The sequence below is a fragment of the Mixophyes fleayi genome, chromosome 3 (genome assembly GCF_038048845.1).
Source record: "Mixophyes fleayi isolate aMixFle1 chromosome 3, aMixFle1.hap1, whole genome shotgun sequence".
In the NCBI taxonomy this organism is placed as follows: domain Eukaryota; kingdom Metazoa; phylum Chordata; class Amphibia; order Anura; family Limnodynastidae; genus Mixophyes; species Mixophyes fleayi.
Genome location: NC_134404.1, coordinates 19,586,323 through 19,611,198, shown reverse-complemented (window position 1 = coordinate 19,611,198; position 24,876 = coordinate 19,586,323). Strand labels below are relative to the sequence as shown.

General features: G+C 47.2%; 2 protein-coding genes across 2 annotated transcripts; one reads left to right on the top strand and one right to left on the bottom strand.

Annotated features, from left to right (window-relative positions):
- Positions 1–2,702: 2,702 nt before the first annotated feature.
- Positions 2,703–17,876, bottom strand: CENPO (centromere protein O). Its single transcript, XM_075201171.1, has 7 exons — positions 17,721–17,876; positions 13,421–13,507; positions 12,571–12,740; positions 7,678–7,798; positions 6,929–7,188; positions 6,059–6,230; positions 2,703–3,235 (listed from the first exon to the last, which is right to left on the bottom strand). The coding sequence occupies exons 2-7, from the start codon at positions 13,449–13,451 to the stop codon at positions 3,096–3,098; spliced, it is 894 nt and encodes a 297-aa protein (XP_075057272.1). The 5' UTR covers positions 13,452–13,507; positions 17,721–17,876; the 3' UTR covers positions 2,703–3,095.
- A 226-nt stretch (positions 17,877–18,102) lies between these two features.
- PTRHD1 (peptidyl-tRNA hydrolase domain containing 1) lies at positions 18,103–23,934 on the top strand. The gene is made up of 2 exons (XM_075201169.1): positions 18,103–18,336; positions 23,548–23,934. Exons 1-2 carry the CDS (start codon positions 18,151–18,153, stop codon positions 23,716–23,718), a joined length of 357 nt encoding a protein of 118 aa, XP_075057270.1. The 5' UTR covers positions 18,103–18,150; the 3' UTR covers positions 23,719–23,934.
- The last annotated feature ends 942 nt before the right edge of the window (positions 23,935–24,876 follow it).

Sequence of the window (24,876 nt, the reverse complement as noted above, 5' to 3'; positions counted from 1 at the left end):
TCCTACACTATTATTAACCTCGATAACACTAATTTCAAGTAATTTGCAGTCAATTTTGACCACCTCACAGATCACAATATTATTTTCATACACTTTTGGACAAATACTGCAGCGACCTGGCTGGATGGTAAGCGACAGAGCAATGACACAAACACACGGCAGTTCCTAGCACATCTAGGACACATTGGCACACAGCAGTGGCAGAAAACAAAAATGGGGGGTCTGCCCTCCCTCCCTCCCACCATTATGTTGGATCTTAAAAAGGAATCCAAACTTGCGAGATCCGACGACGTAACAATGACGTTTTGCCTCTTTTTCAATTCCAAGGGTGCGTGACAGAGCCGAGCCGGCTCGGTACTCGGATCTGCTAAGTTTGGGGTATGTTCGGTTCTCGGGGAACCGAGCCTGAGCATCTCTACTGAAAATGCAGCTTTAAATAGCAATAATGTCACATCTATATCTGTTATCTACAGCACAGGCATATTCTGTGACACAGATGGAACATATGATGATAATACAGACACATACAAATAGACTGAGAGGACCCTCTGCATTCAGTCTTTTTGATCTTCCAAGCAGATATTTTCCCTCTTCTCACCGTCCGATACAACAGATCTCTGCGGACATCCAGCTGTTTCCAGTTCTTAGACGCCGGAAAAAATACCCCGCAACAATCTGCCTGTAAGAATGACTGAAGGTGGAGAGGACTATTTTCTTGAACCTGTAGAACTGAGATTAGAATGTCATGGAGTCCTTACTTACCAAGTTATCAGAACTGATATTGACAAGAGCTTCATCGTTAGCAAAACACACTCCCCACAGAACGGTTAGTACAACAAGATATGAGCAACATGACTGCTGGGATAGACGATGCACCAATAGGAAATGGTTAATGAACAGGAAGGACGCAGTACGCAAGTTCGACCAGTGCTACGCTTAGAAGTAGATTACCGAGTACTTTACCGAGCCACAAAGTAATGTGCCAGTCATGCAGCAGACTAGGTCACCGCTTGATAAATTATAATATATTGGAATCACCACCTCTCCCAGAACTACTTCCATCTACTACTTTCTCTCTTCTCTGTCAGACCGGACAATCATGTGGTGGAAGTATCAGAAACCTTCAGTGTAGCTAACTGGAGCCCAGTTGAATCAACAGGGAGTGGAACTGAATCCATGAGCTTAGCTGACAGAGCTGTACTGAAGTACAGGCAGCAGCTATTGCAGTGTTTTCAGGGAGATGAAGGCAATGTCTGTCCCTGTAATAGTTACATAAGTTAGTGATTTGCCGAGTGGGAATAACAGAGACCACTGAATGTTATGTTATGTTGTGTCGCTGTCAGTGAATCACAAGGAACCAGGGAGGAGGAAGTATTTGTCAGTGTCTCTGATAGCGTAAATGGATACACAAGTTTTATTTGAAACTGAAGGAGTTATTGGCTGCGATTTGACTATTCAGTTGCAGACAATCAAGTCAAAAAGGAAACGAGGACATCTGTATTTGTGACTGCTCCCAACAGAATGAATACAGCACAAACGCCAAACATTTAGTTATTTAACTTGTTGGTAAATCTAATGCTTGTGTAGCTATATCACTTATAACTTATTGTATACATTTATTTCAGTTAGTGGCGCAGTGCACCGATGTATAACTTTGCAAATGCACTGATTTATATATTAGAAATGTACTGAATTCTGATGCACTAGGCATATGTTGGAGGAAATGTGTTTTTGTAAGGAAATTCCATGCTGTCTGAATGTTAGCCTTGCATCCTGTGTCTTAGACTGTTAGGAAACCTAACAGCAAATAATTTAGGAAATCAAAGATTGATGTAAATGTTGTTAAAGTTTAAATTGCATGTAAAGCAAAGTTTAGAGAACATATTACATTTAATGATCAGCATCAGGATGTAATAGCTCAGACTTTGTGATGCCAGGTTTACCCCCTGCCATGTGTGTCAGAAACAGTATATAAAGAGCCCTGTTTGACCATGTAATGTATTATACCATCTGTACTTCTGGATGATCACTAGTACCTCCAACTAGTGTGTACAGGTCCTTGTAAGGACCCCTTGAGAAAATAAACATCACTGCTTGAAGATTGCCTGCTATATCCTGTGACCAACAGATAGGAGCTTACACTCTAATCTGTTCCCCGGCTGTCCTGTGTTTGTCTGCGCTTTGCCGGCTGCCCAGCAGTCCTGATCCATAGTAAGCGGTCAGGAGGTACCAGCCAGCCCACAAAAAAGAGAAGTAAGTGATTCTAGATGCCGTGAAGGAGCCCAGTAGTGGCAGCGAGATTTTCCTACAAGTGTCTGGTGGCCGGTAACATCAGTAGAGGGCTCAGTAACAGTCGGTTACTGACGGTGAGAAGGAAACCAAGATAAACTGTGCAGGAAAAACATCCGAACATCCTTCTTCCCCCAACAGACCGGGCGGTGAAGTAAGCCCATCCAGTCGCAGCTTAAAAAATAATTTTTTTAAAGAGAGCACAGCTCATATATAAACATTTATGGTAGTTTATATAATGGTGAATTCTAGAATTTTAGTGCACCAGGGAGATGGATGGTTAGAACACCAGTCCATTTCTGGAGCTTTATTAAACAAATATCAGCGTTAAAGTGCCTAAAGTACATGATTTTATTCTAATTCCTTATTCTTCAAGCTATGTGTTCAAAATGGGTGTTAAAGAGAAGCACAAATGCCTTGCAGTAACAGATTTATTTTTCAATATACAATGCAATGTTTAACAGATTTATCGGTATCCATCTGATCTATAATTCAGATCCTATACATTGTCTTTAGGTCGTCCAAGCCATAAGCTTGTATGAAATGTGTATGAAAATATCCAACTGTAAAATAATAAAACAGCGGCCGTAAAAAATGCACCATCTATGCTGTGGCCACATGAGGGCGCTGTCTGCTGTGCCATTCTTCTGTTTGGTAAAAGCTCTCAGTTCGGGGATCATGACATTCATCAATAACTATCAGTCACAGGACGTTGAAGCCTCGCGGGGTTATCAGTCCGTCAAGTTCACATATTGCGGCTGATGAGCGGGTCCCAGACCACGTTCTGAAGATGCTGGAAGAGGTTGCTACACTCCCAGCACAGAGGAAGGTACACTGGGCACGTTCGCGTCCGATGAGCCCACAGACTCCACAGCACTGATAAGGGCTTTGCTGCAAAACAGCGAGGAGTGAGCTTCTATTGTGTCTTGACGAGATGCGCTGGTGTCTGCAATGGAGAAACAGAACTATAACCACCTATAATAAGACATTGTACAGAACCTCCATCTCTCTGCAAGTTCCCCAACACCCATCCAGAAGTGTACACCGTGCATACACATTATATGGGTGTATACTGGGTGTACATGGCATTATAGGGGTGTTTACCACCACATATCCTGGGAACCACCAAGGAGGTGGTGTAGGTGTCCTACTGTCTTCTGGCTACACCTTCAGTGTTATCCCCCCTCAACCCTCCCTCTACGTCTCTTCCTTTGAAGTTCACTCCATCCGTCTCTTCTCCCCTCTCCACCTTCGTGTTGGTGTCATCTACCGTCCCCCTGGTCCTTCCTCACAATTTCTTGATAACTTTGAAGCCTGGATTTCCCATTTCCTCTCTTCTGATTTTCCTACCATTATCATTGGGGATTTTAACTAGTAATAATACAGACTCTCCTATTACTACTGCTGCCTCTAAACCACTAACTCTCACTTCCTTTTATGGCCTCCCCCAATGGACAACTTCTGCCACCCATCGAGATGGTCACTCCCTGGACCTAGTGTTATCTCATCTCTGTGACATCTTCAATTCTGTATTCCCCCCTCTCTGACCACAAGCGGTTTTCTTTTACCCCTTGCCCCCCCTCCTCTTTCTCCCACCCAAAATCACTCGCAAGCAGCATCCCATGAACACATTAACCCAATCATCTTTGCCTCCTCCCGCTCATTTCTTCCCTAACACCGCTGTCTCTCTTCACAGCTTGACACTCTCTATTGCCCTTGAAACTGCAGCCCCAGCCACCCGTCTTCTTTCGCCTGTCTAAACCCCAACCATGGCACTCCCCTCTTACTCGTCTCCTCCAAAACTGCTCCCGCTCCTCCGAACGCCAATGGAGGAAATACCGCTCCGTTGCTGACTTCATCCACTTTAAAATCATATCCTTTCCTCCTACTGTTCTGCCGTCCCTCTTGCCAAACAAACCTATTTAAATCCCTCATCTCCTCCCTGTTCAATAAACACAGACGACTCTTTGCTACCATTAATTCTCTACTGTGTCCTCCCCCACCAGGTCCATCACCGCTCTCCACTTTGCCACCGACTTCAGACAAAATTGACTCTATTCACAATGATATTGGCTCTCACCAGACACGCCTCCCCCCACCTGACCTCTCTATCACTTACTCTGCCACCCTTCTTTAACTGTGTCCGAGATCCTCACTCTTCCTCGTCTTCTACAACCTATCCTCTTACCCTGTTCTTTCCAAGTTCCTCAGCTCCTTCTCTCCCAATACCTGTCATCACCTTGTTCACCTCTTAAACCTCTCTCCCCCCACTGGTATCTTCCCCTTGACCTTCAAGCATTGCTCTTATCTCCCCTCTTCACAAGAAACCCTCCACTGACACATCCTCTCTCCAACCATTACTCCATATCTCTGCTTGCCTTTGCTTCAAAAATTCTCAAACGACTTGTCTTCAATCGTCTGACCCACTTTCCTTCTTCTTGACCCTCTTTGGTCTGGCTACCGTCCCCATCTATCAACTGAAACTGCCATCACTAAAGTAATGACTTACTCCTAGCTAAGTCCACAGGTCACTTCTCCCTTCTCGTACTCCTCAACCTGTCTGTTGTTTTTGACACAGTTGGTCAGAAGAGAATCATCACCACCCTTCACTCCCTAGGATTTCGCAAAACAACTCTCTCCCGGTCTGCCTCCTACCTCTCTGGCCGCTGTTGTAGCATCTCTCCTCCTCCTTCTACCTCTTTCTTTCGGAGTCCCCCAAGGCTCTGTCCTTGGCCGACTGCTCTTCTTCTCTACAACACCACTCTCTGTGAACTTATTTAATCATTTGGCCTCCAATACCACCACTATGTTGATGACACACAAATCTATCTTTCCTCCCCTGACCTCTCTCCTGCTGTCTCAACCCAAGTATCTAGTTGTCTCTCTGCTGTAGCTACCTGGATATCACAGCACTGCCTCAAACTCAACATCTCCAAATCAGAGCTAATCATCTTTCCTCCTGGCGATGTTGTTATCCAACCCAATATCTCCTTCTTGGTTGACGACATAACTCTCTCTCTCGTCACCCAAGCTCACTGCCTCGGAGTCACCCTTGAATCTGCCCTCAGCTTTATTTCTCATATCCAGTTCCTCACCAGATCCCTTCATAGGCTCCCTATCCATTTCAGAATTCAGTTCAAGCTCCTTACCCTCACTTACAAAGCTCTTACCAACACTTCTCCCCCTTACATCTCTGGCCTTGCCTCGAGGTACATACCGACTCGGCCACTCCACTCTGTCTCTCAGTACCTCCTCCCATGCTCGCCTCCAAGACTTCTGCCATACTGCCCCCATTCTTTGAAATTTCCTACCTCATCTCACTGGACTCTACCCCAGCCTTCAGTCATTCAAACACTCAAAACTCACAGTTTCAAGCTGGCCTATCCTACCACCTCCTGACCATTATATCCATTACCTCCTCTTCCTTCGCCTGTCATCTCCATCTTCTCCCAGATGGTCCTACTGTCTCTCACTACCCCTCCCTCTAGAATGTTAGTTCTCACGGGCAGGGTCCTCTCTATCTATTGTCCCACGTCTGGTCTCCTGTACGTCCTGTTAGGTCTTCTGCTGCCCTCTGTGTGAGTCCCCACAGCATTACTCACACTCATCTAGGCTACTTATGTTCATTACCTCATCTATTTGTTACTTGCTTCTGCATCCAGTACTACGGAATCTGTGTCGCCTTCTAAACAACTAGTAATAATACAGCCAGCGTACACTGCGTTATAGGGGAGTACACCTGCTGATCGATAAAGATGGCCGCAGTTACCTGAACATATGATCAGGGCCTCCGTTGGAAGTGTGCGAATAACGTCACCGTACAGCAGTTTTGCGGAGAAGGAGGACATCCGACCGGCCACGCTTGCATAGTAGCTGAATGACAGCACGGTACACAGAGAATTCTTCTTCAGCGTCCCAGACACATACGTGCTCTCGGCTCGCTGTAGAGAAAAACAAAGTACACATCACAAACATATTGTACAGGACGATATCTGGCACAGATCATTATTACCGGCAGTGGAGAGTCAACCAAAGTTTCTCACAAGTACTTTCATGAAATAAAATACTCAGGGCTAGATGTAGCAAACCTTCCAAAAAGGAAAAGTGGCGTTATTGCCCATAGCAACTAATCAGATTCTAGCTATTGTTCATCTAGTACGTTCTAGAAAACGATAGCTAGAATCTGATTGGTTCCTATAGACAACACTTCCTATTGCTATACAAATCAGCAGAGCAATTTATTTTAAATACATGAGAATTAGCTTATTTTATTATCTATTGAAATAAAACTCAGGTTCTATTATATTGAATTCTAGACATCTAATGGGCTTAATAAATTCTAAATGATCCCTACCTAATCTAGTGTCTAATCTGATCCTTACTAAAGTAGGAGGTGCCATACCCAGGTATATGGATTAATAAATACACTCAAAGTTACACAACACACAAGAGTAAAATGCAATATATAAATACTATTACACTGAGAAATTAGAGAAAATAAACATACCCCTGTCCTGAAGAGCTGACAATCTAATTACTTTCTCAGCAAAGCAGTTTCCTAGTATCTGTCAGTAAGATTATTTGACCAGACGGTCAAGTGATAAATATAAGACATATACATTTTTGGTTCCCTCGTTACCTGGAGCTGGTCAGCCTGGTGCAGCCGCCCGGCGTAGCCATTTAAATGATCAAACAGAACAGAGAGGAATTTTTTCAGGTTCGCTTGTAGGTGCGTCTTGGCGATTTCTCCCAGAGGGATGAACGGTGGGACGGAGTGACGGACGATCCTTGGGTTCTCCAGCTTATCCACTTGCAGGTAATAGGAGTCCAGGTAAGTGCCCTCAAAGGCTGTGCTGATGCAGAAACATACTCCATTGTCCGTCATCTTCCCACTGATCCCTTAAGACAGTAAATAAAACATAGGGATTATCTTCTTGACCACAGGGTATATTTCAGTTCACCACGATGAGAGAGAGCAGATTCTGCCTGTGACAAGTCTGAGCGATGTGGAACAAATCTGACCAGTGTTTTTATCCACAGTCTGTTTATCCACAGTATGAGTATTGTAATACGCTGTCTGTGTAAGAGGCGGATCTGTGATATCCCCGTCGCTGTCATTTAAACAACATTTCAGCTGGAAACTCCCACAAGTGAAGGATTTGTGAGTTGTAAATAGCGATTCCTTCCTGCAGAAATCCCCCTGCAGACCCCTGATCCAGACTAGCCCATCCGATGAGTTCTGCATAACACCAGTCACCGCTGGGAGCTGAATGGTCACATTTTTTATTTTTTTTTCCCACTTGAATTGAGGCACATTGAAATTGAGAAGCAGCGGCAATGAAACAATGACAAACGTCAGGGAGCTTAACAACTAACAAGATGTGTTACCTGTGAACCAAAGTGCCTCCATGACGCTCTTCATTTCCTCCACTCTCATCTCCTGCAAGGCTTCCTTCCTGCACGGCCCTGCAGGCCCGGACGCCTCTTCCTTCACCGTTAACGCCTGGATCTGGAGACACAAGCAGTTTTCATCATGGTCTCTGTAATTGCATCACTTCAGAGTAGGCATGTATTATAGCACAGTACGTCATTGTCAAGTTCTTAGCAAGCTAAAAGAAGAACCATGAAAACAATGCCTGTGGAGATTGATGATTATGCTGGTCATAGAGGCAGCCGAGTATTGCCACATAGGTGTCCACATAACTATCCGCACGCTTGAGAACGACACATTATATGGAATGTCTGACAATTCAGCCGGCAGATGAACGCTGTGATCACAGAAAGGCCCTCAGGGATGTGGCCGCTGGGCTACTATTTTGGCTGGCTATTTGGAGGCAGGATCGACCCAGAACAGAGATAACTATAGAAAGAGGATAATTCTATAGGAGAAACACAACAGGAGAGACACACTGTCAATCACAGTTGAGCAACTTCTTAACTAAATATAATCATTCTTGTACTGCTGATCCGCTGTCAGTCTCTACATTGGTTGCTTGTTTATTACTGAATCCAATATAAAATACTTCTACTAACATATAAGGCCATCAACAAAACTGCACCAACTTATATCTTCTCACTTGTCTCAAAATATCTCCCAACTCGACACCTCCGTTCTGCGTCTCTCTTCCACTCTCATCACTTCCTCCCATTCCCGGTTACAGGACTTTTTTTGGGCTGCACCCACTTTGTGGAATTCCCTCCCTCGCACAATAAGACTTTCCTCTAGTCTCCAAACCTTCAAGCGTTCACTGAAAACCCACCTTTTCAGACAAGCTTATAATATTCCTCTACCACCCTCTTACCCTCCCTAGGCTACCCTATTACCACCCGCTACACAGTTCACACAAACATTTACTTATTCTCTTCCTGCTCTCAAGCAACCCTCGGACACCTAAAAACGGGTCAACAACATGTGGCACTTATTCAGAAGAGGACAGAAACTCCTCAAAGATGGAGGGTCAGCAGGAGAGTGCTTTATATGCCCTGTGGTAGACATAACAGCAATGTCTTGTCTATGTTGTATAGAGGTACCTCTGTACTACAGCACAGACATCCGGCAGCTCAGCTATGAGTGAGTACAGTAAGAGATATCCCCTGTACTTACAGCAATGTCTTGTCTATGTTATACAGAGGTACCTGTGTACTACAGCACAGACATCCGGCAGCTCAGCTATTAGTGAATACAGTAAGAGATATCCCCTGTACTTACAGCAATGTCTTGTCTATGTTATACAGAGGTACCTGTGTATTACAGCACAGACATCCGGCAGCTCAGCTATGAGTGAGTACAGTAAGAGATATCCCCTGTACTTACAGCAATGTCTTGTCTATGTTATACAAAGGTACCTGTGTACTACAGCACAGACATCCGGCAGCTCAGCTATGAGTGAGTACAGTAAGAGATATCTCCTGTACTTACAGCAATGTCTTGTCTATGTTATACAGAGGTACCTGTGTACTACAGCACAGACATCCGGCAGCTCAGCTATGAGTGAGTACAGTAAGAGATATCCCCTGTACTTACAGCAATGTCTTGTCTATGTTATACAGAGGTACCTGTGTACTACAGCACAGACATCTGGCAGCTCAGCTATGAGTGAGTACAGTAAGAGATATCCCCTGTACTTACAGCAATGTCTTGTCTATGTTATACAGAGGTACCTGTGTACTACAGCACAGACATCCGGCAGCTCAGCTATGAGTGAGTACAGTAAGAGATATCTCCTGTACTTACAGCAATGTCTTGTCTATGTTATACAGAGGTACCTGTGTATTACAGCACAGACATCCGGCAGCTCAGCTATGAGTGAGTACAGTAAGAGATATCCCCTGTACTTACAGCAATGTCTTGTCTATGTTATACAAAGGTACCTGTGTACTACAGCACAGACATCCGGCAGCTTAGCTATGAGTGAGTACAGTAAGAGATATCTCCTGTACTTACAGCAATGTCTTGTCTATGTTATACAGAGGTACCTGTGTACTACAGCACAGTCATCCGGCAGCTCAGCTATGAGTGAGTACAGTAAGAGATATCTCCTGTACTTACAGCAATGTCTTGTCTATGTTATACAGAGGTACCTGTGTACTACAGCACAGACATCCGGCAGCTCAGCTATGAGTGAATACAGTAAGAGATATCTCCTGTACTTACAGCAATGTCTTGTCTATGTTATACAGAGGTACCTGTGTACTACAGCACAGACATCCGGCAGCTCAGCTATGAGTAAGTACAGTAAGAGATATCCCCTGTACTTACAGCAATGTCTTGTCTATGTTATACAGAGGTACCTGTGTACTACAGCACAGACATCCGGCAGCTCAGCTATGAGTGAGTACAGTAAGAGATATCCCCTGTACTTACAGCAATGTCTTGTCTATGTTATACAGAGGTACCTGTGTACTACAGCACAGACATCCGGCAGCTCAGCTATGAGTGAATACAGTAAGAGATATCTCCTGTACTTACAGCAATGTCTTATCTATGTTATACAGAGGTACCTGTGTACTACAGCACAGATATCCGGCAGCTCAGCTATGAGCGAGTACAGTAAGAGATATCCCCTGTACTTACAGCAATGTCTTGTCTATGTTGTATAGAGGTACCTGTGTATTACAGCACAGACATCCGGCAGCTCAGCTATGAGTGAGTACAGTAAGAGATATCTCCTGTACTTACAGCAATGTCTTGTCTACGTTATACAGAGGTACCTGTGTACTAAGGCACAGTCATCCGGCAGCTCAGCTATGAGTGAGTACAGTAAGAGATATCCCCTGTACTTACAGCAATGTCTTGTCTATGTTATACAGAGGTACCTCTGTACTACAGCACAGACATCCGGCAGCTCAGCTATGAGTGAGTACGGTAAGAGATATCCCCTGTACTTACAGCAATGTCTTGTCTATGTTATACAGAGGTACCTGTGTACTACAGCACAGACATCCGGCAGCTCAGCTATGAGTGAGTACAGTAAGAGATATCCCCTGTACTTACAGCAATGTCTTGTCTATGTTATACAGAGGTACCTGTGTACTACAGCACAGACATCTGGCAGCTCAGCTATGAGTGAGTACAGTAAGAGATATCCCCTGTACTTACAGCAATGTCTTGTCTATGTTATACAGAGGTACCTGTGTATTACAGCACAGACATCCGGCAGCTCAGCTATGAGTGAGTACAGTAAGAGATATTCCCTGTACTTACAGCAATGTCTTGTCTATGTTATATAGAGGTACCTGTGTATTACAGCACAGACATCCGGCAGCTCAGCTATGAGTGAGTACGGTAAGAGATATCTCCTGTACTTACAGCAATGTCTTGTCTATGTTATACAGAGGTACCTGTGTACTACAGCACAGACATCCGGCAGCTCAGCTATGAGTGAGTACAGTAAGAGATATCCCCTGTACTTACAGCAATGTCTTGTCTATGTTATATAGAGGTACCTGTGTATTACAGCACAGACATCCGGCAGCTCAGCTATGAGTGAGTACGGTAAGAGATATCTCCTGTACTTACAGCAATGTCTTGTCTATGTTATACAGAGGTACCTGTGTATTACAGCACAGACATCCGGCAGCTCAGCTATGAGTGAGTACGGTAAGAGATATCTCCTGTACTTACAGCAATGTCTTGTCTATGTTATACAGAGGTACCTGTGTATTACAGCACAGACATCCGGCAGCTCAGCTATGAGTGAGTACGGTAAGAGATATCCCCTGTACTTACAGCAATGTCTTGTCTATGTTATACAGAGGTACCTGTGTACTACAGCACAGACATCCGGCAGCTCAGCTATGAGTGAGTACAGTAAGAGATATCCCCTGTACTTACAGCAATGTCTTGTCTATGTTATACAGAGGTACCTGTGTACTACAGCACAGACATCCGGCAGCTCAGCTATGAGTGAGTACAGTAAGAGATATCCCCTGTACTTACAGCAATGTCTTGTCTATGTTATACAGAGGTACCTGTGTACTACAGCACAGACATCCGGCAGCTCAGCTATGAGTGAGTACAGTAAGAGATATCTCCTGTACTTACAGCAATGTCTTGTCTATGTTATACAGAGGTACCTGTGTACTACAGCACAGACATCCGGCAGCTCAGCTATGAGTGAGTACAGTAAGAGATATCTCCTGTACTTACAGCAATGTCTTGTCTATGTTATACAGAGGTACCTGTGTACTACAGCACAGACATCCGGCAGCTCAGCTATGAGTGAGTACGGTAAGAGATATCCCCTGTACTTACAGCAATGTCTTGTCTATGTTATACAGAGGTACCTGTGTACTACAGCACAGACATCCGGCAGCTCAGCTATGAGTGAGTACAGTAAGAGATATCTCCTGTACTTACAGCAATTCTAAAACTACACATCTGCCGACACTAAAGGCACCAACCACGATGTTGCGACACCAAAATATTCAAATGAACAACAAAATCATGAATAGATAGGTGAATATCTGAATAAGTAAATACAGCTAATTTGTGTCATTTACAATTAAAATATAGTTACTAATGTAATCAATTAGAATGTATTTATTATAACAGTAGTGTGTTTCCCGTTACCCCTGAATTCTCGTGACACACAATTGTGCCATGACACCGGCCGGGGGAGTGGGGTTGCCATACACAGAACCCCCAGCTGGGGGGGTAGTCATTGCTGTACAGAGAATGGTGGGAGGGGAGGTCATTGCCATACACAGAACCCCTTGGATTCTAGTTCCTGTACTATAAGTCTAATAATGAGACTGAATACATGACAGTGATCATCTGACCTCCTCCTTCTGCAGCTTGATCCTGGTCTGCAGCTCGTCCTTCTCCCTCTGTAGTCTGACAATGGCGTCTCTCTTCTCCTGCAGGATTTCCTCCTCCCGCCGGCTCTGCTGCTGTTTCACTGCCAGGTTGTGGGACAAGGACTCCAGCTGCTCCAGGTGGGAGAGTACACCTTCCGGGCAAGGCACAGGGTTACACGGACCACAGTACATACAGGGTTACACCGAGCGCGCTACGCGCAGGGTTACACCGAGCGCGCTACGCGCAGGGTTACACCGAGCGCGCTACGCGCAGGGTTACACCGAGCGCGCTACGCGCAGGGTTACACCGAGCGCGCTACGCGCAGGGTTACACCGAGCGCGCTACGCGCAAGGTTACACCGAGCGCGCTACGCGCAGGGTTACACCGAGCGCGCTACGCGCAGGGTTACACCGAGCGCGCTACTCGCAGGGTTACACCGAGCGCGCTACTCGCAGGGTTACACCGGGCGCGCTACGCGCAGGGTTACACCGGGCGCGCTACGCGCAGGGTTACACCGAGCGCGCTACCCGCAGGGTTACACCGAGCGCGCTACCCGCAGGGTTACACCGAGCGCGCTACCCGCAGGGTTACACCGAGCGCGCTACCCGCAGGGTTACACCGAGCGCGCTACCCGCAGGGTTACACCGAGCGCGCTACCCGCAGGGTTACACTGACCATGCTGCACGCAGGGTTACTCTGAGCACACACTACATGGAACACGGATTTATCAGTTATACAATGTGACATTATACACCTCTTCAGGGATCAGTGGAGAGACCATAACCAGGAAGTAGAAATAAGGATAAATAAAACACAATTAGAGGCTCTCACCTTCTCTAAAGAGGGTTTGGACCCTCTCCATGGTAACGGCTGAGTAGTGATATTGAGCAACCCAAAGGTGTGAACCTACAGAGTTATCTGAAAAGGAAAAAAGCATGAACAATGTAAATGTAACAGATTAATATAAATCTTTATTAGACATATATACACATGTAAATATTTCATATTAGAGATTGAAAGTAATCAGTGGGCAAAAATAGACAACTTAGAGCTTTACAGCTGTTGTAGAACTAGAAGTCTCAGCAGGAACATGTAGTTACACAACTGGTGGATAAGCTGTGAGGACATCCTGAGGCTGGGACTTGTAGTCCTATTACATGTAGAGAGACTGGGGGATCATGCTGGGACCTATAGTCCTATTACATGTAGAGAGACTGGGGGATCATGCTGGGACCTATAGTCCTATTACATGTAGAGAGACTGGGGGATCATGGTGGGACCTATAGTCCTATTACATGTAGAGAGACTGGGGGATCATGCTGGGACCTATAGTCCTATTACATGTAGAGAGACTGGGGGAGCATGCTGGGACCTGTAGTCCTATTACATGTAGAGAGACTGGGGGATCATGCTGGGACTTGTAGTCCTATTACATGTAGAGAGACTGGGGGATCATGCTGGGACCTATAGTCCTATTGCATGTAGAGAGACTGGGGGATCATGCTGGGACCTATAGTCCTATTGCATGTAGAGAGACTGGGGGAGCATGCTGGGACTTGTAGTCCTATTACATGTAGAGAGACTGGGGGATAATGCTGGGACTTGTAGTCCTATTACATGTAGAGAGACTGGGGGATCATGCTGGGACTTGTAGTCCTATTACATGTAGAGAGACTGGGGGATAATGCTGGGACTTGTAGTCCTATTACATGTAGAGAGACTGAGGGATCATGCTGGGACTTGTAGTCCTATTACATGTAGAGAGACTGGGGGATAATGCTGGGACTTGTAGTCCTATTACATGTAGAGAGACTGGGGGATCATGCTGGGACTTGTAGTCCTATTACATGTAGAGAGACTGGGGGATAATGCTGGGACTTGTAGTCCTATTACATGTAGAGAGACTGGGGGATAATGCTGGGACTTGTAGTCCTATTACATGTAGAGAGACTGGGGGATAATGCTGGGATTTGTAGTCCTATTACATGTAGAGAGACTGGGGGGATCATGCTGGGACCTATAGTCCTATTACATGTAGAGAGACTGGGGGATCATGCTGGGACCTATAGCCCTATTGCATGTAGAGAGAATGGGGGAGCATGCTGGGACCTGTAGTCCTATTGCATGTAGAGAGACTGGGGGATCATGCTGGGACTTGTAGTCCTATTACATGTAGAGAGACTGGGGGATCATGCTGGGACTTGTAGTCCTATTACATGTAGAGAGACTGGGGGATCATGCTGGGACCTATAGTCCTATTACATGTAGAGAGACTGGGGAATCATGCTGGGACTTGTAGTCCTATTACATGTAGAGAGACTGGGGGAGCATGTTGGGACCTGTAGTCCTATTGCATGTAGAGAGACTTGGGGATCATGCTGGGACTTGTAGTCCTATTACATGTAGAGAGACTGGGGGATCATGCTGGGACCTATAGTCCTATTACATGTAGAGAGACTGGGGGATCATGCTGGGACCTATAGTCCTATTACATGTAGAGAGGCTGGGGGAGCATGCTGGGACCTGTAGTCCTATTACATGTAGAGACACTGGGGGATCATGCTGGGACCTATAGTCCTATTACATGTAGAGAGACTGGGGGAGCATGCTGGGACCTGTAGTCCTATTACATGTAGAGAGACTGGGGGATCATGCTGGGACCTATAGTCCTATTACATGTAGAGAGGCTGGGGGAGCATGCTGGGACCTGTAGTCCTATTACATGTAGAGACACTGGGGGATCATGCTGGGACCTATAGTCCTATTACATGTAGAGAGACTGGGGGAGCATGCTGGGACCTGTAGTCCTATTACATGTAGAGAGACTGGGGGATCATGGTGGGACCTATAGTCCTATTACATGTAGAGAGACTGGGGGATCATGCTGGGACCTATAGTCCTATTACATGTAGAGAGACTGGGGGAGCATGCTGGGACCTGTAGTCCTATTACATGTAGAGAGACTGGGGGATCATGCTGGGACTTGTAGTCCTATTACATGTAGAGAGACTGGGGGATCATGCTGGGACCTATAGTCCTATTGCATGTAGAGAGACTGGGGGATCATGCTGGGACCTATAGTCCTATTGCATGTAGAGAGACTGGGGGAGCATGCTGGGACTTGTAGTCCTATTACATGTAGAGAGACTGGGGGATAATGCTGGGACTTGTAGTCCTATTACATGTAGAGAGACTGGGGGATCATGCTGGGACTTGTAGTCCTATTACATGTAGAGAGACTGGGGGATAATGCTGGGACTTGTAGTCCTATTACATGTAGAGAGACTGAGGGATCATGCTGGGACTTGTAGTCCTATTACATGTAGAGAGACTGGGGGATAATGCTGGGACTTGTAGTCCTATTACATGTAGAGAGACTGGGGGATCATGCTGGGACTTGTAGTCCTATTACATGTAGAGAGACTGGGGGATAATGCTGGGACTTGTAGTCCTATTACATGTAGAGAGACTGGGGGATAATGCTGGGACTTGTAGTCCTATTACATGTAGAGAGACTGGGGGATAATGCTGGGATTTGTAGTCCTATTACATGTAGAGAGACTGGGGGGATCATGCTGGGACCTATAGTCCTATTACATGTAGAGAGACTGGGGGATCATGCTGGGACCTATAGCCCTATTGCATGTAGAGAGAATGGGGGAGCATGCTGGGACCTGTAGTCCTATTGCATGTAGAGAGACTGGGGGATCATGCTGGGACTTGTAGTCCTATTACATGTAGAGAGACTGGGGGATCATGCTGGGACTTGTAGTCCTATTACATGTAGAGAGACTGGGGGATCATGCTGGGACCTATAGTCCTATTACATGTAGAGAGACTGGGGAATCATGCTGGGACTTGTAGTCCTATTACATGTAGAGAGACTGGGGGAGCATGTTGGGACCTGTAGTCCTATTGCATGTAGAGAGACTTGGGGATCATGCTGGGACTTGTAGTCCTATTACATGTAGAGAGACTGGGGGATCATGCTGGGACCTATAGTCCTATTACATGTAGAGAGACTGGGGGATCATGCTGGGACCTATAGTCCTATTACATGTAGAGAGGCTGGGGGAGCATGCTGGGACCTGTAGTCCTATTACATGTAGAGACACTGGGGGATCATGCTGGGACCTATAGTCCTATTACATGTAGAGAGACTGGGGGAGCATGCTGGGACCTGTAGTCCTATTACATGTAGAGAGACTGGGGGATCATGCTGGGACCTATAGTCCTATTACATGTAGAGAGGCTGGGGGAGCATGCTGGGACCTGTAGTCCTATTACATGTAGAGACACTGGGGGATCATGCTGGGACCTATAGTCCTATTACATGTAGAGAGACTGGGGGAGCATGCTGGGACCTGTAGTCCTATTACATGTAGAGAGACTGGGGGATCATGCTGGGACCTATAGTCCTATTACATGTAGAGAGACTGGGGGATCATGCTGGGACTTGTAGTCCTATTACATGTAGAGAGACTGGGGGAGCATGTTGGGACCTGTAGTCCTATTGCATGTAGAGAGACTTGGGGATCATGCTGGGACTTGTAGTCCTATTACATGTAGAGAGACTGGGGGATCATGCTGGGACCTATAGTCCTATTACATGTAGAGAGACTGGGGGATCATGCTGGGACCTATAGTCCTATTACATGTAGAGAGGCTGGGGGAGCATGCTGGGACCTGTAGTCCTATTACATGTAGAGACACTGGGGGATCATGCTGGGACCTATAGTCCTATTACATGTAGAGAGACTGGGGGATCATGCTGGGACCTATAGTCCTATTACATGTAGAGAGACTGGGGGATCATGCTGGGACTTGTAGTCCTATTACATGTAGAGAGACTGGGGGAGCATGCTGGGACCTGTAGTCCTATTACATGTAGAGAGACTGGGGGATCATGCTGGGACCTATAGTCCTATTGCATGTAGAAAGACTGGGGGAGCATGCTGGGACTTGTAGTCCTATTACATGTAGAGAGACTGGGGGATCATGCTGGGACTTGTAGTCCTATTACATGTAGAGAGACTGGGGGATCATGCTGGGACCTATAGTCCTATTACATGTAGAGATTACTGGGGGATTATGCTGGGACCTGAAGTCCTATAACATTCACCCATCGTACCTCAGCCGCTGCGGATACATATCTGCCGCCAATACTGGAAGACTAGAGCCCAGGCACTAATATACTTCTGGTTACTAGTGAAAGAAAGGAAAGTTAAGTCAGGCTACAAATCTGTCTCCAGCAGAGAGTGTATAAGTCAGATGCGGCGGCCATTTTCTCAGAGATCAACATTAGATCATTGGTGAGTGCATACCGGATGCGAAAGTAGAGACAGTCGTGTGAGACACAGTTGGTTCTCTAGTGTCTCTATATTAGCAGTTGCTAGGAGACCAAGTTATTGCGGGAAAGCTGAGAATGCCAGCTCCGGCATTGTGATTGGCTACCAGGGGAATGACGCAGTTGGTGTGGGCGGAGACAGTGAGGCACGTGGCTGGCGGCTGTCACACAGCTTTATTGATATGTATGAGGCGGACAGTGACACGCCGGGTACATGGCAGCGCTGGTGCAGTACGTGGTGCTCAGGAGGGACCTGCAGGCGGGGCTCGGCTGGCCCCTGGGGGCCCTGGTGGCTCAGGCCTGTCATGCGGCCACAGCTGTTATTCACCTGCACTATGACCACCCGCAGACCCGGAGCTACCTGCAGGAGCTGGACACCATGCACAAGGTGGTGCTGGAGGTGAGGGGCAGCTACAGTGTGCCCTATTATACCCCACTGCCCATATACTGTGCCCCATTATACCCCACTGCCCATACACTGTGCCCCATTATACCCCACTGCCCATACACTGTGCCCCATTATACCCCACTGCCCATACACTGTGCCCCATTATACCCCACTGCCCATATACTGTGCCCCATTATACCCCACTGCCCATATACTGTGCCCCATTATACCCCACTGCCCATATACTGTGCCCCATTATACCCCACTGCCCATACACTGTGCCCCATTATACCCCACTGCCCATATACTGTGCCCCATTATACCCCACTGCTCATATATTGCCCATACACTGTGCCCCATTATACCCCACTGCCCATATACTGTGCCCCATTATACCCCACTGCCCATATACTGTGCCTCATTATACCCCACTGCCCATATACTGTGCCTCATTATACCCCACTGCCCATATACTGTGCCCCATTATACCCCACTGCCCATACACTGTGCCCCATTATACCCCACTGCCCATATACTGTGCCCCATTATACCCCACTGCCCATACACTGTGCCCCGTTATACCCCACTGCCCATATACTGTGCCCCATTATACCCCACTGCCCATACACTGTGCCCCATTATACCCCACTGCCCATATACTGTGCCCCATTATACCCCACTGCCCATATACTGTGCCCCATTATACCCCACTGCCCATATACTGTGCCCCATTATACCCCACTGCCCATACACTGTGCCCCATTATACCCCACTGCCCATACACTGTGCCCCATTATACCCCACTGCCCATACACTGTGCCCCATTATACCCCACTGCCCATACACTGTGCCCCATTATACCCCACTGCTCATATACTGTGCCCCATTATACCCCACTGCTCATACACTGTGCCCCATTATACCCCACTGCCCATACACTGTGCCCCGTTATACCCCACTGCCCATACACTGTGCCCCGTTATACCCCACTGCCCATACACTGTGCCCCGTTATACCCCACTGCCCATACACTGTGCCCCGTTATACCCCACTGCCCATACACTGTGCCCCGTTATACCCCACTGCCCATACACTGTGCCCTGTTATACCCCACTGCCCATACACTGTGCCCTGTTATACCCCACTGCCCATACACTGTGCCCTGTTATACCCCACTGCCCATACACTGTGCCCCATTATACCCCACTGCCCATACACTGTGCCCCATTATACCCCACTGCCCATACACTGTGCCCCATTATACCCCACTGCCCATATACTGCCCATACACTGTGCCCCATTATACCCCACTGCCCATACACTGTGCCCCATTATACCCCACTGCCCATATACTGCCCATACACTGTGCCACATTATACCCCACTGCCCATGTACTGTGCCCCATTATACCGCACTGCCCATTATACCCCACTGCCCATACACTGTGCCCCATTATACCCCACTGCCCATTATACCCCACTGCCCATACACTGTGCCCCATTATACCCCACTGCCCATTATACACCACTGCCCATACACTGTGCCCCATTATACCCCACTGCCCATTATACCCCACTGCCCATTCACTGTGCCCCATTATACCGCACTGCCCATTATACTGCACTGCCCATACACTGTGCCCCATTATACCCCATTACCTATTATACCCCACTGCCCATGCACTGTGCCCCATTATACCCCACTGCCCATGTACTGTGCCCCATTATACCGCACTGCCCATTATACCCCACTGCCCATACACTGTGCCCCATTATACCCCACTGCCCATTATACCCCACTGCCCATTATACCCCACTGCCCATACACTGTGCCCCATTATACTGCACTGCCCATTATACTGCACTGCCCATACACTGTGCCCCATTATACCCCATTACCTATTATACCCCACTGCCCATGCACTGTGCCCCATTATACCCCACTGCCCATACACTGTGCCCCATTATACTGCACTGCCCATTATACCGCACTGCCCATACACTGTGCCCCATTATACCCCATTACCTATTATACCCCACTGCCCATGCACTGTGCCCCATTATACCCCACTGCCCATATACTGTGCCCCATTATACCCCACTGCCCATATACTGTGCCCCATTATACCCCACTGCCCATATACTGTGCCCCATTATACCCCACTGCCCATACACTGTGCCCCATTATACCCCACTGCCCATATACTGTGCCCCATTATACCCCACTGCTCATATATTGCCCATACACTGTGCCCCATTATACCCCACTGCCCATATACTGTGCCCCATTATACCCCACTGCCCATATACTGTGCCTCATTATACCCCACTGCCCATATACTGTGCCTCATTATACCCCACTGCCCATATACTGTGCCCCATTATACCCCACTGCCCATACACTGTGCCCCATTATACCCCACTGCCCATATACTGTGCCCCATTATACCCCACTGCCCATACACTGTGCCCCGTTATACCCCACTGCCCATATACTGTGCCCCATTATACCCCACTGCCCATACACTGTGCCCCATTATACCCCACTGCCCATATACTGTGCCCCATTATACCCCACTGCCCATATACTGTGCCCCATTATACCCCACTGCCCATATACTGTGCCCCATTATACCCCACTGCCCATACACTGTGCCCCATTATACCCCACTGCCCATACACTGTGCCCCATTATACCCCACTGCCCATACACTGTGCCCCGTTATACCCCACTGCCCATACACTGTGCCCCGTTATACCCCACTGCCCATACACTGTGCCCCGTTATACCCCACTGCCCATACACTGTGCCCCGTTATACCCCACTGCCCATACACTGTGCCCCGTTATACCCCACTGCCCATACACTGTGCCCCGTTATACCCCACTGCCCATACACTGTGCCCTGTTATACCCCACTGCCCATACACTGTGCCCTGTTATACCCCACTGCCCATACACTGTGCCCCATTATACCCCACTGCCCATACACTGTGCCCCATTATACCCCACTGCCCATACACTGTGCCCCATTATACCCCACTGCCCATATACTGCCCATACACTGTGCCCCATTATACCCCACTGCCCATACACTGTGCCCCATTATACCCCACTGCCCATATACTGCCCATACACTGTGCCACATTATACCCCACTGCCCATGTACTGTGCCCCATTATACCGCACTGCCCATTATACCCCACTGCCCATACACTGTGCCCCATTATACCCCACTGCCCATTATACCCCACTGCCCATACACTGTGCCCCATTATACCCCACTGCCCATTATACACCACTGCCCATACACTGTGCCCCATTATACCCCACTGCCCATTATACCCCACTGCCCATTCACTGTGCCCCATTATACCGCACTGCCCATTATACTGCACTGCCCATACACTGTGCCCCATTATACCCCATTACCTATTATACCCCACTGCCCATGCACTGTGCCCCATTATACCCCACTGCCCATGTACTGTGCCCCATTATACCGCACTGCCCATTATACCCCACTGCCCATACACTGTGCCCCATTATACCCCACTGCCCATTATACCCCACTGCCCATTATACCCCACTGCCCATACACTGTGCCCCATTATACTGCACTGCCCATTATACTGCACTGCCCATACACTGTGCCCCATTATACCCCATTACCTATTATACCCCACTGCCCATGCACTGTGCCCCATTATACCCCACTGCCCATACACTGTGCCCCATTATACTGCACTGCCCATTATACCGCACTGCCCATACACTGTGCCCCATTATACCCCATTACCTATTATACCCCACTGCCCATGCACTGTGCCCCATTATACCGCACTGCCCTGTAACCTGCCCATTATACCCCACTGCCCGTTATACCCCACTGCCCATATACTGTGCCCCATTGTACCCCACTGCCCATATACTGTGCCCCATTGTACCCCACTGCCCATATACTGTGCATCATTGTACCCCACTGCCCATTGTACCTCACTGCCCTGTAACCTGCCCATATACTGTGCCCCACTGCCCTGTAACCTGCCCATATACTGTGTCCCATTATACCTCACTGCCCTACAACCTGCCTATATACTGTGCCCTACTGCCCATTATACCCCACTGCTCATATACTGTGCCCCATTATACCATACTGCCCTATAACCTGCCCATATTATGTGGCCCACTGCCCTATAACCTGCCCATATAATGTGGCCCACTGCCCATATACCGTGCCCCACTGCCCTATAACCTGCCCCTATACTGTGCCATAATGCCCTTTAACCTGCTGTGCTGAGCCTTATTGCCCTGTACCCTGCTGCCCAGTAACATACCCATACTGTGCCTTTCTGCTATATACCATGCATTATCCCCTCTTCCCCACTGCCCTGTGTCCCACGATTTCCTTAGTTTTGAAGCTGGTGGAGACAAAATAACTTGTAACCAATCAGATTGTTCACATCAGTACAGAGTATTTCAGGAGAAATGTGTTTATCTGGGGTGAGGCAGTGACTTGTACCCCATGTGATTATTGAGGACAGGGGCAGTGACCTGATGTGAGGAGGGGAATGGAGGCAGCAGGAAGCCACAGACTGAGAGTTATATAGTGGAAGGAGCAGGGTCCCCAGCAGCACAGAAGTATATCAGGAGATGAGTGATGTGTTAGTGAGGACAAGGCTGCATGTGACAGGATTTGAGTATCATAGACTGACAGTGGTAGGAGTAATGTCCCTGCAGCACAGAGTAGTGTCAGCAGCCTCATGCTGTTACATTGAAGTAATAAGATTGTGTTGTCAGGAGTGGAACTAATGCTGGATGGTGACCCCTGTAATCCATTGGTAAATATAAAATATTGTTTTTATTCAGTAATGTCAATCTTTGGCCTTTGGCGGGCTGGGACATGTAGTTCCACAATAGCGGGAGTACCCCCAACTGCCATCCTCTATATATAATGATGCAACTGAGGCAGCTGTGTACTGACCCTATAGAGCTAACATTGTATATGAGCCAAGTATTCGCTGATCTGATTCCTTTATATCCAGCCTGCAGGTGGCGCTAGACACACGTCACACACAGGAGAAAATTAGAAAAGCAGAATAGACTTTTTATTTATTTAAAGAATTTGCTGAATTTAGTTCTGTGGATATGAAACGTATAACTGTACTGTTAGTCTCCTGCCGTGACAGATCTGGTATATTCATCTGTGGGATTGTGCCTCCAGGTCCCGGACGAGGTGACTTTGACCAATTTAGCCGAGACATTGAAGCTGGCGAGCATTGATCACAAAGTGTGGATCGAGCAGCCTGAGAACATCGCTACCTGTCTGGCCCTCAGGCCGTACCCCAAAGAGGACGTGCACCCCTATCTGCGCAAGTTTAAACTGCTCAAGTGATTACTGTGAATGGAAAACTGCTACACAGGAGGCGATAACGATGCTGTCATTACCAGCAGCTTAAGAACTAACTGGAGAGTGTTGTGTTTTATTGTACAAGAAACTTATTGACCCCCCCCCCCCCACCTCTTGCGTTTACAGAATATAACAATAATGTCAAATCTGATGGATGTGTATTAATACAATGTTCTGGAGAGAAGAACCCACAGACTGTAATTGACGTAGTGTTCTTTGCTCAATTGTATCTATTGTGTGTAGGTTAGACATGGTTTTAAGTTATTGCCCTGTACAGGCTGTGACCAAACATAGGGACTTGTGTCTAGCACCTAGTCTGCTCTATTCTTAGTCCCTGCTGGACCAGACCATGTCCCACCAATCACAGCTTATCCAGCCTCCCCAACTTGTGCCTCTCCAGGCTCTGTGAAACTACAAGTCCCATCATGCCCTGACAGTTATCGGCTTACTATCTTCTGCCAAAGCATGCCGAGTCTTGTAGTTTCACAACATCTGGGAAGCTGCAGGTTGGCCAGGCCTGCGTTAGCCGTAACTTGTTCTGCAGGCCGCTGCCCCAAGCTTGTGTTTAGTGACCGGACTGTCAGTAATGGTGACAGGAGCGCTCTGGGAGCAGATGAAGGGATAGAATGAAGTGTTATCTCATTCCCTTAATATTTACACAATCTGGAAAAAAACAACAGTTTTAAAATACCTTTTAATGCACAAAAAAAATAAGGTTTAAGTTCATAACATTTTCCTTTTTGGATAATTAAAACATATCCCTAAAAATTAGACAAGTTAACGGAAAGCGAACACAAATGAACTAAGGGACCGGTATGTCTGTTTTGTGCAGCAATTGGCTGTGGGTCATTCTCCTTATTCCTACATAGAAGAGAGCACAGAAGGACACGGACATTGGAATCCCCGGTACAGAGAGAGATGTCCTAGATGATCATGCAGGGTGATGTGAATAACTAGGGTTACTGAATGTACAGGGTTTTTTCTATTACAAAGCATCAGGAGGCTGTGGTCCTGCATCGATGCCGGACGTGTGTGTCTGGGATGAGACCAGATCACATTCAGATGGGGTTTAATCCCCTGTGAAATGTCAGCCGTAGACGGTGGAAATTACACAATGAGCAAGGAAAGGAAATTGGATATTTC

Coding starts and splice junctions, on each gene's coding strand:
- CENPO (XM_075201171.1), bottom strand. CDS start 13,451: ATGGAGAGGGTCCAAACCCTCTTTAGAGAAG. Junction 12,741..13,420: donor CCAAACCCTCTTTAGAGAAG/GTGAGAGCCTCT, acceptor CTTGCCCGGAAG/GTGTACTCTCCCACCTGGAG. Junction 6,231..6,928: donor ACCAGGCTGACCAGCTCCAG/GTAACGAGGGAA, acceptor TTTTCTCTACAG/CGAGCCGAGAGCACGTATGT.
- PTRHD1 (XM_075201169.1), top strand. CDS start 18,151: ATGGCAGCGCTGGTGCAGTACGTGGTGCTCAGGAGGGACCTGCAGGCG. Junction 18,337..23,547: donor TGCACAAGGTGGTGCTGGAG/GTGAGGGGCAGC, acceptor TTGTGCCTCCAG/GTCCCGGACGAGGTGACTTT.